Raw genomic sequence first — 14765 nt, 5'->3', positions numbered from 1 at the left:
CGGACCATTTTGCAAGCTTTGGTAGCCTTCCTCACTGACCACTTTGCCCCCACTTTTGGTGTCATCTGCAAATGTGCTAATCCAGTTCACCACATTATCATCTAAATCATTAATAGTTTTCCATGCTCTGTTGCAGGGTCACCACGTTTTTAAAGGAAACCTTGGCTTAGGAGCAAAAGGATGTCAATTAGCCAATCCACTGCAAATTGTAATATTCAGGGAGGGATGTAGGTTGGAAAAAATCCTGAAGAGAAAACTCATGAATATGATAACACGAAGAGGTTAGGGAATCTGGCTGAGAGCTGGGGTTAAGCTGCTTTAAAAACAGAAGTGGCACCTGGAGGAGGGCTATGTGGGAAGGTTGATCTTGGAGTAGGTGATAAATTCAGTATATTGTGGGCCAAGGGGCCTGTACTGTGCTGTATTGTTCTAAGTTCTATGTGAAGTCTAATTTGTATGATAAGTTATATAGATGTAGTCTTTTGGGAAGATATGATGTGGTGTTACTCATTAGGTGTAAATTATTTTACTTCCAATTTCTTTATAGTTTATTTGTAGTCTCCTAATTTTGGAGACCGGAGCAAAAATCAAAATGCTGAAGGAAATAGTGAGCCAGATAGTATCTGTGGAGGGAAATGGACAGTTGTTTCATGTTGAGAACCTTCGTTTGGTCATCTGGATAAAATTTCCATAATTGGCATCTCAACTGGATCTGACTTTGTCTGACTACTTCTGTCAATACTGAAGTCTGCAACTTTCCCTACACAGGACTTCACAACACTAAGAAGCTTGTTTAAAAGAATGCATTTGAAAAACATCCTTCAAAGCATTTGGCTGATTGGTTACACTCGTGAATTGCTATTCCAGAAATATTTAGCATATTTCCCCATCCAAAAAAAAACCCTGTCTATAGTCCACGCCTGAAATTCTAGCTATGAAAACTGAACACTTTGTAGCTGAGTTAAAGGCTTGATAATTTAACACAGTGTAACTGCCTGGAACTTCGACTAAAGTGCATGTTTTCCGGGACCGGGAAGAGTGAATGGGGGAGGGTGTTCGGGAAAGTATACTTTACAATTACGTACATTATGAAAAATTCAAAATATTTTATTTTCGTTTACCATCATGCCATTTATATCCGCGTTGACCGTAAGTTCTGTGGGCGTTTGAATCGATTCAAACCTAATCCTGTGATGACTGCCTGTTGATTCGGGATCTTGGACCAATGCAGTTACTATTTTTAGTTGGAGAATTTTCTCTTTGAACTAATAATAAGATCACGCACTCCGAGCGACAACGAAGGGGAATAGCCAATACTGGCGTCAGCGTTTACGTTTCCTCCGGCATGCATATCTCAAACAATCAGTGTCCACTGCCAGCTCCCCCCTCGATTATCTGAATGCGGCGCCACCGCTGGGAGCCAATGGTTCGGCAGAATGAGTACCAAAAAGAGATAGAGGGCGTGGAAGCGAAAAATCCAGGGTATTGTCAGGGTACGTGCAAGCTGGAAGGCGGTGATTGGTGTTTGCAATTTTCTGGGGCAGAACTTGGCAGGCAGCTGCGGGCTCTCGTTGAAGTCTCCAGGCCAGTTGGGTGACTGAGGTCAATTATCAATGCCGGGGGCTGTTCCCTGGCCACAGCCGGACTGGGTCTCAAATTAGATGCAGAGTCGCGGTCCGACAGACAGAGGGGCTTGGAGGCTGGTGGGTGGGAACACTTTTTTCTCTCTCTGCAAATACTGGCACCGCCTTTCCGTTCCCAGTTTGCAGAAGTTGAGGGAAGCGAAGGGAAAGGGTTCATTCAGTCTCCGTTAACTTTGCCTCGAAACCCCATGGAATCAGCCGAGAGCTGAGTGCAGACCTCTTTGCGGCGGGGACATGTACCTCTACGGCCGGGAGGAGCCTGAAGAGGTAAGCAGGGAAGGAGGGGAGGAAGTTAAAAGGCCAAAGTCCAAGAGAGCGAAATCCACAAAACAACCATCCCATCTCCCAGTCCCGAAAACAGAGGACGGCCCTGGTGTATCCTAGTTAAAACACGCTTGCTTCCTTCATTAATGTATTTGCAAGGGTTTGTTCGCCTAAGGCACACATTGTTGAGAGAATAATTTAAAAAAAAACATCAATTGACGTTATAGCCACAACTTGCTAAGTTGGAAATAAAAGATACACGGAGTGCACAGCTTAAGTAAGTGAAACGATGAACTGCTGGAAATGCCGGGGAGATCTGAGAAGGTCCAACATTTGCTGTTTTAAACCCTGTACCCAGGTGGAATTCTTCATCAAGCCAGCTATACGCGACAAACGTTTTTCCGCTTTTAAGAAATACCTCAGTGAAAGTTCTTAAAATGCCACCACACATGAGCGAAATACTGTGGATTCTGGAAACGTAAAGTGAAAACAGGAATTCAACAGGTCCTTTGAAATTGTAACTCCTGTTTCTGTTGATTATTTACACCCATTTCTGATTTCAGTTCAGATTTTCAAAATCCGTGGTATTTAAGTTTCTGTGTGATATTTGTTTTAACCTTGGAATGCGTGTAGATAAACGTAATTAACAAAATCTTTCATCTGGTCTTCCCGCTCCAGAGAAAACAACTCAGGTTTGTTCAACCTCTTCTATCCTAGTGAAGAATCCTAGCGCAGAATCCTATTGAACCTCTCCCACACCATCTCCATATCTTCTACCTCCTTCCTTATAATGGGGTGACCAGAACAGAATGCAGTACTCCAGATGTGTGTGGTAACTAGAGTTTTATAAAGTTCCAACATAATTTCCTGACCTTTGAATTCAGTTCCTTCATTAATAAAGGCCTTTCTTATGCCTTTTTTGCCACCTTACCAACCAGATCGGCCACTTTCAGCTCTCCATGGACTCCTGTACATCAGCACTTTAAGGGCTTTGCTAATAACAGTGTACTGCCCATTCACAATTGATCTGAAATGCAACAGTCAAGTTTAATTATTGATTGAAAATCACAGTAATAATTTTGTGTAGGGATATATTCTTGCCGTTGATATGCAGCTTAATGGTCTATTCTTATTTTGAGTCCACCACACTGTCCCATTATTCGTCATTTTGTTAGTACTATTATAGTCTTAAGCTTTTCTCTCAAGTGCAAGGCAACTGCAGCTCCTCCAGATGAAATTGTTAACTTGATAGGTTAATGATGAGCATTTTAGGGTTTTGCATAGCTTTGATGTCTTAAGCTGCAAACACCCTTATTCTGAGATGGTCAATGGTTAGGGTGGCGTACAGAAGCTGATTGCAGTTTTCATCTTTGGTATCTGCCTTCACTCAGAGGTGGTTCCTTTGAACTGGTCCATATTTTCCAGGATCTCACCATGAGCGTTCATTTCTCAAGTTTGAATTGCATAGTGGGAGCTGTCCAATAGAGGGTCTCTGTTTAGTGAATGCCAAGGTCCATCATCTTTCATGCTTTCAAAATTAGCAAATGATTATTGGGAAATATGCCTCTAAATGTGCACAAGTGCAAATGTGGCCCTTGTATGCCAGATCAACTAGTGAACCAAGGATGATCTCTTTATGCAATGTTGTGCCTAAGGGATAGGCCACGTCATCCCCAGGCCTAACGCAACTCAATTCTGTAGCAGTACAAAAAGAGTGGTCTGAAAGCCACTTTGAAGATGTATATTATCATTATTACTAGGAATCTAGCCCTGTGACCACACAAAGTGGAAAAGAATTGTTCTGAATGGTACTGGGAAACTTGAGGTCCTGTGTTGAAGCATATGGGAGCCTTGTAAAAATGGCAGAGGGACCCCAATGTCTCACCAACTATCTACCCACTTGTCCTGTTCCGCACCTTCTGCCTACATATTGTGGTAGAGTCTGCAGATCCTACATTGGTCTCATTGGTCACCTCTGAACCAAAAAAAAAATGAAAGCAAGTCATCCTCAAACCTGAGGGAATGCTTCAGAAGGAGAAGAAAAGACTCAAGTATATACCGTATGCCAACTGACTCACTGAAGATAATAATTCAAATTCGTTGTGACATAGGTTCTCTAGAACCAGGGTGTATGTTACAAGATGATTATTTAAGAATAGTAACAAAGATCTGTGAGGTGAACTACACTGATGAGACCATTCCCTTGTCTTTATACATTCTCAGAATGAAAATGCATTTGAAATGAATACTAACTTAGGTGCTATTATTTAACAAAATATGATCTAGGTTTTAACTTAAGAAATTTAATGTAGAACGCTTGTATGTAGGAAGCAATGATTGTCTGCTCAGAACAGGCAGGTTTTGGGAAAAAATTCAAAATTTGAAACAGCGCTTGTAAGAATAAATAAGGAGCAACTTTCCACCTTTGGGATGTCACCAACCAGAAGATAAAAATTTAGTGTATAAACCAAATGGTATGTAGCAGACATGTGGGTGTGTGAACCTGACTTGCCTACTTTTCGTGATGATTAAATTTATCTGACTCCATGTATTGTTACACTTGGCAATGGGAAGATTCCAAATTTAGTTTAGAAATTGTGTGACTCTTGTAAATTACAATAAGCAGAGTGATTCAGAATTTGAATAGATTTTCTTAGGTACAGATCATTTGCAAATATCTGATCAGAAATGCTGAATATTAAAATCATCTGTGAACACAGTTAACTATAGCAGGTGGAAAGTGAAATCTTCAGGCAGCTTCAACCAACTGTTCCTGGCATATTCAAAATAGGTGGACTTCACACTGACATAAATAGTTCATCGATGCTGAATTGTCAGAATATACCAAGGATAAACCAAAGATGTAGGAAAATAGGGATGCAGTTGACAAGGGAAATTTGAAGGAAGTTGAGGTGAATTCTATCCTAAAAGTATTATTTTATGGGATACAGTCAGCCCTCCTTATCTGCAAGTTCTGTATGTGCGAGTTCCACCTGCAAATCAAGAAAGCCCGGAAGAGCTCTTCCAGCACTTCTTGATTGAGCATGTACAGACTTTTTCCCTTGTCATTTTTTCCTAAACAATGCAGTATAACAACTATTTTACATAGAATTCACATTGTATTAGATATTATAAGTAATCCAGAGATGATTTGAAGTATACGGGGGATGTGTAGGTTACCGTGGATCGGGATTGAAAAACTTAAGTTCTCTTACTAAGTAAGTCAGAACAGGTACATCTGGTATTACTTAGCGTCAGTTAGTCAAACGTTTGTCTTAGTATATAGTATATATTTTACCTTTCTATGCATATAAAACACTTAAGAATGTATGTTTCAGCGCCAGGCTCGGAAAGTTCCCGAGTTCGATCCAGTGACAGACCACTTCCGAGCGCACTCTCCATCTGTGCCTGGTTGATGTGGAGGATCAAAAACCCAAAACCCAATAATTAAACCACTGCATTGCTTAGTAATAATTGTAGCTTTCATCGGGGCAGGGCCTTTCTCACTTTATCCTTTAAAATTGTTCTGATCATTGACCGACTAGCCTGACGCTTTTCCAATGACCGATGGCGTTTCACCTCTTTCCGATCGCATTATTATTTCCACTTTATTTTCGATCGTGAGCGTGGTTATTTTTGTGGACAGAAACACTGTGGATTCAGAGGACAACGGCCGGGTCCTAATGTCCACTGCACTGAGGCAGGTTAAAATAAGGTCTGGGGTTCCGCTGGGTCTTAAGGTCCACTGTATTGAGACAGGTTGAATAAGGGACTTGAGCATCAGTGGTTTTTGGTATCCGCGAGGGGTCCCGGAACCAATCCCTTGTGGATAAGGAGGGCTGACTGTCTATTGTTAGATGACATAGCAGAATCAGATTCAATATTAGCAAAAGAAAAACCAGAGCAAAGAGGGAGGTAAAAGAGGTATGGTAATACTTTTCATAGAGTCCACATGTCAGGCTCTTTATATAGAGATGGGTAACAGAATAGATTAGTTTCTATATTGGTGATGGATTTGCTTAAGAAAGTATGCTAGAGTTAAACTAATTAGGTTGAGCGGTAAGTTGGAAATAAGGCAACAGACAAACTATTTGATCCCCATACTGTCGATTCCTGTAGTCCAAAAAACCCAATCTCAATCGTGAATGCATATGTGAAACACAAGAGTTCAAATTATATATTTATGTTGCTGCTGTTATTTTTACAGTGAATGCTCACACTGATGGGAAACAGTTTTGTTGGTCAAAGGATGAAAACAATTTTTTTTGTTGTTCAGAGATCTGCACTTGAGATAATAACTGGTCCAGCCAGTTTTTCTAAAGAACCCATTAAAACAGGCTTTTCAAACTTGGAACGTTATCTTTTCTTCGCTCGCCCAGTGCTATCGAGGTGCAAATCCTTGTAGTATTTTTGTACTGCAATAAAAGATAGTTACGATTCGAGTTAATAGGATAAGACATACATGGTATTCAATTGTGTTACACTTGGGGCTGACTGCAAGAGATTGCCGTGCTTCTCCACAAAGATGGCACCTTCCTGCATATTTTGGTCTGAACTGTTTTCTCTCAGCCTTGCCTTTTGAGGCATTGATGAAATGTTATTTTCAGCTTATCTTGTGTAGTTCAAATTTAACATTGAAATGTGATGTGCTTTATTTGTGATTATGACCTTGTATTGTGGATTTTACTGTGAGTACTGATGTCATGAAATGAAGTGCCTGTAGGAGACATTATTCAGCATTTTGATTTTCAACTGGAAGGAATCCTGCAACAGATCATTACTGATTGAAATCAAGTGTACGGTATAAACTTCCATTGGCTCTTCAAGCAACTCAGCAGTTCACAACCTAGCATTATTAAGCCAAAAAATGATGCAATCGAATATTAATATGAAGATCATTAATATGTAGAAAATTAAATAAACCATAAATCCTTATGATCAGTTTATCAAATTTTTAAGCATTATTGAGATTCTTCTAGAGAAGTGGCTACTGTTTATTGGAAATCACCTCGTTTTCAAAAACAACCATGTTGTTATTGTTGAAGAATTTAGACTTTCCACTCTCTGCAGGTTGATTGGTCTTTGCTCCTATTCTCAAGTAGAAATTACCTCTTGGCTACAATCTGATATGGTTGCCAAAGTTAGACTTAATGTTAAACTAGTTAAATACATGAATATCTAGGGAAACAATGTTGACGTGGTTAAGCAATACACACAAAATGCTTGAGGAACTCAGCAGGTCAGACCACAACTATGGGGATGCTGCCTGGCAAGACTTGATGAAGGGCCTTGTCCAGAATTATTGACTCTTTATTCCTCTTAATAGATGTTGCCTGACTTGCTGAGTTTCTCCAGCATTTTGTGTGTGTGTGAAAGAGGGATCAACCCGATGCAATAACGCAAGGTACCACAAATTCAATAAAACCATAAATCAAGCGATACTTCGTCAAACTTCAGTTTTTATTCCTAGCATGCTATGGGGGAAGCTACAGACTGACCTCCCAAAGAGACAGTCCGGGCACTGCCCGCCCCCGAACACAATTCCACACTACTTATAACATTCATCATTACAGGAAATATTATAATTACGCTAGTTAATACAGTTTTAGAATAGTTTCGATCACATGCTAAGATACAATTAGATGTAAAATCATTATTGGTTAGTTATAGTTATTTCTGCCAAGACTAGCCTGGATATAACCTCAGTTCCTCATGTTGACACCTGCCCCTACTCTTGAACGTTCTACCCCCCCCCCCACACCATCCTTCCCCTATTTAGTTATGTTATACCTCAAAATACTTTGTGCGACCAGACAATTCTTTATTTAGACCTATGTCTAACACTATTAGGGAACAATGTCAGGTATGTCACTTGTTGCTGGGTAAGGTTCTCTTTTGGCTGTCCAACAACTAACATAAGGTACCTATAAGGTAATTGATCATTAGCTAATCTTTGTCTTTTAATCGCTTTTAATCTATACCCCTATTTACATATCCCTTTACTCCATCATGTGATGCTCAAGATTTCCAGCATCTGTCGAAACTGTTGTGTTTTTGAAGTTGTTATGTTTGTGGTAATACATTTACAAGAGGAGTGAGAGAATGGGGTAAAAGTGGAATTGGTTGTTGTATATCAGTAGGCTAGGTGTAGGGATTTATGAATACTTCCATGATGGTGATAGGTAAGCTTTATATAGAACTTACCCTCAATACATTCATCTGATGAGCAGAGCCCACTGTAATGTTGAGAACTAAATGGGAAAAAATGGGCTTGATATTAAAATAATTTCTATTTTACTCTTTGATCAAGCATTAAGTATATTGTTTGTATGAGTATTCCTGAACTCCCCAAGTTCACTCCTTGGGGAGCTGTTACTTTGAATCAGTAAGTGTGTGTGTGTGCGCGCAGATCCTTTTATAGTCTTCTTGGAAACATAGATGAAACAGCCATTTTCCTGAGGTCATACAAGAGGAAATCCCATTGAGAGCAAGACCAACATCTGACCAAGGCTGGAATTAAGGAGCCTCTTTGAGCTGAAGGCAATGGAAATCCAGGGAAACACTCTCTTGGCTGATCACAACAAGCATATAGGTTTTGGTTGTTGTAGGCCATATTTTTTTTCAGTGGGAATTCTTTGGCAGGACTTCAGTGCCCTAGGCCAAGCAACTTCATCCTGGTTCATCAGTAATTTTTCTGTTATGAAGGTCAGAAATGGAGATAATAGCATTGTAAAATCAAGAAAATGCATTCTGTTCAGGTCCATTAGCAGTTAGTCAGATAATGTAACAGACTGTTTCTGCGTTAAACAAGACCTAGATAATGGTCCGGTTTAATCTGATAGATAATGCATAGTTATCATTCAAGATTCAAGATGGTTTTATATAATTTCCAGTACACAGTGTAAAGGAGAGTGAAATGATTGTTACTCTGGATCCAATGCAGCTCAAAAGAAATACAATAAGATAAAGAACACAATGATAATAAAAACAATAAATATATAATATCCATAAAATGATGATGGGCATAGAAGTGTTTGTACATAAGGTGATTAGTGTTGGTGGGGGTTATGGAGGGGTGGGTTAGTGGGTGGAGATGTTGAGCACCTCACTGCTTGGGGAAAGTGACTATTTTGGAGTCTAGTGCTCCTGATGGGAGTGAGACAGACACTTCATGAGCAGGTTGGGTGGACCTTCCGTGATGTTACTGGCCCTCTTCTGGCACCTTTATATATGTCCTTGATGTCTCGGCTGGTGCCAGAGATGCTTTGGGCAGTTTTGACTATTTATTGTAGAGGCTTACTGTCTGCTGCAGAGCATTTTCTGTACCCTGTCGTGATGGAACCTGTTAGAATGCTTTCTGTTGTGCCTCTGCAGAACAACGTGAGTATCAATCTACGTAGTCCAGCTCTCTTCACCCTCCTCGGAAAGCAGAGGTGGTGGTGAGTTTTGCTGAAATGCATTCTGGAACGTTGAGAGGCTTGTTTGACATACACTGACCAGAATTTTAACCAGTTAACAAGTTTTGTTGCTACAAGAGCAGGTTTGAGGCTGGGTAGATTGGAGTCCCTGTTTCTTCTTCTGAGTCCCCATAGCCTCCGGATCGTTATAGGGATGATCATTAATGAAATGGAGTGTTAGAATTGAAAAGGATTGGGACTGGGCTCAGTTTGATAATTCTCACTGTTAAACATCCACAGTTTACTGATCTATTTCCTTTTCCTTTGTACCAATGAATCTTCAAATAGCAAGAATATTATTTAGAGTGCAACACCAGAGAACATGATTTCATTAGCACTCAGTAATGGAAATAACCTGAGTATAAAAACAACAATGCACAATAACAATGCTCACATAAACATCTCCCAGCAATTCATTGCATCTTGCTGTGTCGCCTTGTATTTTAATGACTACAAATAATTTTCCTCATTGCAGAAACCTCAGTGCTGCTAGTATCTTTGCAGTTTTTCACCTCAGTGCTTATTCAGCTTCTGTTTTGCTAAAACAAAGTGAGTAAGAACCTTCACCCCTGCATGCTTCAAAGTATAATTGCAGCAGACAATTCTGTAGTGGGGTAACTCAATTTTGAAAATATTAGGTCATAAGTAAGTAACAGATGGTGGCAAAAGCCGATGGTGAACTAACGGGTACTCAACTCACTTTTTAAAATAAATTTATTCCTTCGTTCCCATTCTTGCTAGCACTCTCACCTCCCTCGCTTAGTCTTTTGTTTTCAGAGTTTCCTGGAAGTGACAACATAACGGGCATGATGGCCAAATGTAGGAAATCTTTGTTAAAACTAACTCTCTAAGAGTAAGCCCTAAGAAACTAAAAACTAGGAGCATGCATTGGCTGAGCAGCACCACATGCTTCTTCACCAGTCAGTAAGATCCTGGCTGGTTCAGACCTAATCTTGACAGTATCCTCATCCTCCTAGTCTTTTGTATAGTTTAAATGCCCATAACAATCCATTAATTATTACCAATTGTCTTAATTGATCAAATATGGTAGAAATAATAAAATATAGATCAATTGATCACAATTTAATTTTGATTTATTTACTTTCAGCAATACGTTTGGAAGTAGTAATGATAGTATCTTGCTACAAAGACTTGAATCAGCCTTGGCTGTGTACATTCATGCCTCAGTTACTTATGCAGTGTACATTTAAGCATCACACCCAGTCAATGCTGGAGGAACTCAGCAGGCCAGGCAGCATCTATGGAAAAGAGTACAGTCAACATTTTGGGCCAAGACCTTTCAACAGGACTAGGAAAAAGAGAGATGAGGAGTCAGAGTTAAAAGGTGGGGGGAGGAGAAAGAGAAACGCAAGGTGGTAGGTGAAACATGAAGTGGGGGGGGGGGGGGTGAAGTAAAGAGCTATGAAGTTGGTGAAAGAGATACCAGGCTGGAGAAGGGAGAGGACAGAAGGCCATGGAAGGAATAAAAGGGGGGAGGAACACCAAATGAAGGCGATGGGCAGACGTGGATCTAAGATGAGAGAGGGAAAAGGGGATGGGCACTGGTGAAGGGGGTGGGGGGCATTTGTGGAAGTTTGAGAATTCATTGTTCATGCCATCAGGTTGGAGGCTACCCAGGCGGAATGTTGTTCCTCCAATGTGAGTGTGGCTTCATCCGGACAGTGGAGGAGGCCATGGATAGACAGAAAGCAAATGTGAAGTGGAATTAAACTGGTGGCTACTGGGAGATCCCGCTTTTGCTGGTGGATGGAGTGTAGGTGCTCACTGAAGAGTCTCCCTATCTATGTTGCGTCTCACCGATAAACAGGAGGCCACACCTGCACACTGTACATTTACATTGCTTTAAGTAAGCACATAACAATGATTGAGGTATGAGTGGTGATGGTAGGATGGAGGTCTTTGGGGACTGGTTATTGACTGACAGCTCGACCTATGCTTAGTGATCTCATATTCCATCATCAGTCTGATTGAGTTGCATATTACGCAGTGAATGGGGCAAGGGTCCTCAGCATTTCAGTACTTGGAAGCATTTGCTGAAATCATTTGTGAATTTCATTGCTTACTTGTTTCTGTGCTTTCAGCAGTGTAGTGGGCATGAAGAGCTCCATGCAGATTTGTTCTTCAGAATCAGTAATTGGTCTTGGAGAAACAGGACTGAACATTTACCAAAGTGATTCTGGAGCTGAAGGTATGACAGTATAAGAGCATCCAGCAGAAATGGATTTGTTTGTGTTTAATTTAACTGACATTTAAGGAAGTTTAGACAGGACCTGAAAAATGGACCAGAAACAGAAACATCCCTAATGGCAAGTTTACTATTAGAGCAAAAGAGAGAAGAATAATCTTGGCTCAGATTAAGAAGCAGAGCCAATACTCTCAATGATGAGAGGTAACATTTCCCCAAAACATTGATAGGAATAGTTTGTTGCCAGAATGATGCAGCAGGTAGTGCTGTCCCTCACAGCTCCTATGACCCAGACTTGATCCTGATCCCTGATACTCTGTGTAGAATATCCATCTTCTATCTTTCATTGGTAATTGGCTGGTAGAAGAAGTCAATTGATGATGTGTGAGAGAATAGGTTATGGTGAAACAGGACGGAAAAGCAATGGATGAAATTGCTCAGAGAGCTAGCAGAGGCAATGAACAGAATGTTCTTTCTCTGTCATTGTGAAATATGAAATCTAAAGCAACAGCTTCTATACTTTTGGAGAGAATGCTAACCAAATGCTTTAGCAAATGAAATGCAACAGTTGGGGAATTTAATCTTCACATAGATTCAGCAAACCAAATTACCAAATGTAGTTGAATGTGCAGTAGTTACCAAAGTTTATATACTTTTAATACTGTGAAGAAAAATAGTTAAGAGGACTGAAAATATGAGAAAAAATTGATTAAACTGAATATATAATTCATGAATGAAGCAGGAAAGAAATGTTAAGAGACATTTATAAGATGTTCTCTGAAAATGTCCGAAGAGTTCAAATGTACGGGTGAGTCAAGAGAAGTAAAGGGAAGTGGAATTATAATGAACAGTATTGATATTCTTCAGACACTACTCAAAAATCTTATAAAAAAACTTTGCATGACAAAGACACAATAAATACTTAAATAGTATGAGGGAATTGAGCATAAAATAAAGCTAAGGAATATAAGGTTATATCAATGAATAAGAAATTATTGATCATTTGATGGGAGTATAATCTTTGGAAATGTGACATTATTTATATGGCAAGAAGAGTTGAAAAATAAATTATTTTCTAAAGGCTGAAAGACTAATAAATGCAGAAGGATCTGGCTGTGCTGAAGTATGGCAATATATTTCGTGCACAAGAGAAGATTACTTTTCTAGAACTGGGGACAGATTCAATTCAGCAAGTAGCCTCCCTCTGTACTGTAATTCAAATCTAGTGTTGCAGTGTAGTTTTACTCATTTGATTCCTGTGAGGAGATACACTAAGGTGCACCTAGAGTCATTGGAGTTAAGGAGGGCGAGACATGATTTTATTGAAGCTTGTAAAGGTTGAGAAGGAAACTGATTAGATGTTGAGAAGCTGTATCATCTGGCTGGAGAGAGTGATACTAGGGAGGAAGGACTGGCCATTTTTGAGTAAGACAAGGAAACAAACATATTCTGTAATGCTCAGCATTTGAGTATTTTTGTATCTGAAAGTATAGACTTTTGGTTGTAATGATCATAGGGTATAGGGATTGGGAGAGGAAACTAGACACAAAGAGTTTGTCTGTCGTGGCTTGTGGAACTGAATCAATCAGCCGAGTAGCGTACTTCTTTCCTCTTGGTGGATATGGAGAATAAGCAGCTGAAGTAAAATACTGCAGATGCAGAAATCTGAAATAAAGACAAAAGTGATCAGAAATGCTCAGTTGGTAAGAGGGCACATGCAGACACAAAACAAAGATAACCTTTTAGGTCATTGATCCACAATGGGTATGCTGGCCCTTGATTGTCGTGGAAGACTGTTAGTTTTGCCATCATTGGCACTATCTAAAGAGAATCATAATGTAAGATTTGGATCATGCCCTAGATCTCTCTGTTTTTAACTCTTACTGGGATATTAACTGTCTTCACTTCTCTGCTCCCCTCACCTACTCCAACTTTATCTCCTCCAAGTGCACAGACCTTGACTCTCTGCACACCCTTCCTAATTTTACCCATTGCAGACAAGGGCAATGCTGTTATGGTCTGGCGGACTGACCCTTGTCTTGTAGAGGCAAGTCTGTATCCTCATGTCTTGTCCCCATCTTGTCCCCCCTGGTTCAGTCCCTTCCCACCTATATCCATGACACTTTGCATGCTCTCCAACAGCTTTTAACAGCCTTCAGTTCTCTGGCTCCAACTGCTTTATTTTCACCATTCCTGATCAAAAGTCTTGATCCAAAATATCAGCTGTCCATTTCTCTTCATAGATGTTATCTGACCTGCTGAGTCCATCCAGTATTTTATATCTTGCTTCAGATTTCCAGGATCTACAGTCTCCCATGGATCTCCATAATATAAGATGCACACCATTCAGTCCCGAAGTATTTTACAGTACAAACAATATTCTATGTGGAATGCTAAATGAGAATATGGGAAGACAAGTATTGGCTAATCAGTGGTATTAGCTACAGCAGTGAGGTACTCCCCTCTCAATACTCTATTTCAGAATTTGGAGATTAGCCTCTTCAGAATTATTTTAAGGACTTACTGAGAAAGGAAAAATCAAAAAATTGAGGATTTTCCTATCTGGTTCTCCAAGAGGAAGAGGAATATACAGTGAAGATGAATTGAAAAATGTTGTGTGGTTAGCTACTGATGACTTATACAAGTGTAAGTACAAAGTCCCTCTTCAAATATTTTATGAGGTCCGAACATAATGGTAAAAGGCAAACCCATGGTAGCATAATTTTACCAAATTCGTATATCATATTGAATCAAATTAAATGAAAGCTCTGAATTTGGAAGTTCCTATTCTGGTAAAGATAATCAAATGCACTTGCTATAAACTTTGTGCTGCCACAGAACAACTGTTTTCCAGTTAAAGGTTTTTATTTTAGGACAGACGTGAGTCAAATGTGAGATAATAAATTGCAGGGTTACGGTAATTGAGAAGAAATGTGACTAAAAGGATATTGCTGCACTGGGAACTGGCATGACCAGATGAGCTGAATGAACATTTTCTGCGTCATTATTAGAAAAACATAGTAATATTTTTGTCAGTTGCATATTTAGAGGGAACATCTTGTTGCTGAGCATGATTTGTGTAATTGTGGTATATGCACATTGTTTGTGAGATATTATAATTTAAGATACAGATATATACTGTATTTAATGTGTGTAGTGTGTAGGCCTCTGTTAGTCTCGATAGATCATGGATTT

The 14765-nt window shown here is 39.7% G+C and overlaps 1 protein-coding gene across 8 annotated transcripts in view; it reads left to right on the top strand.

Annotated features, from left to right (window-relative positions):
* LOC132395472 (voltage-dependent L-type calcium channel subunit beta-2-like) overlaps positions 1 to 14765 on the top strand; it is a 324563-nt gene that overhangs the window by 208919 nt on the left and 100879 nt on the right. Inside the window, exon 1 of one of the 8 annotated variants that reach the window (XM_059972151.1) lies at positions 1364 to 1493. The exons of 5 other annotated variants lie outside the window; for them this stretch is intronic. Coding sequence is in view for 1 of the 3 variants with exons in the window: in XM_059972148.1 (XP_059828131.1) it covers positions 1878 to 1910 (33 nt within the window). In the remaining 2 variants the exon portion in view is untranslated. Of the gene's footprint in view, positions 1 to 1363; positions 1494 to 1517; positions 1911 to 11494; positions 11574 to 14765 lie in introns of those variants that run through there. 2 more of the 8 variants (XM_059972148.1, XM_059972150.1) reach the window with 2 other exon arrangements.

The sequence above is a fragment of the Hypanus sabinus genome, chromosome 6, assembly GCF_030144855.1.
Source record: "Hypanus sabinus isolate sHypSab1 chromosome 6, sHypSab1.hap1, whole genome shotgun sequence".
Taxonomy (NCBI): Eukaryota; Metazoa; Chordata; class Chondrichthyes; order Myliobatiformes; family Dasyatidae; genus Hypanus; species Hypanus sabinus.
Note: the sequence above shows the minus strand (reverse complement) of the source record. Positions and strands in the feature narration are given on the sequence as shown.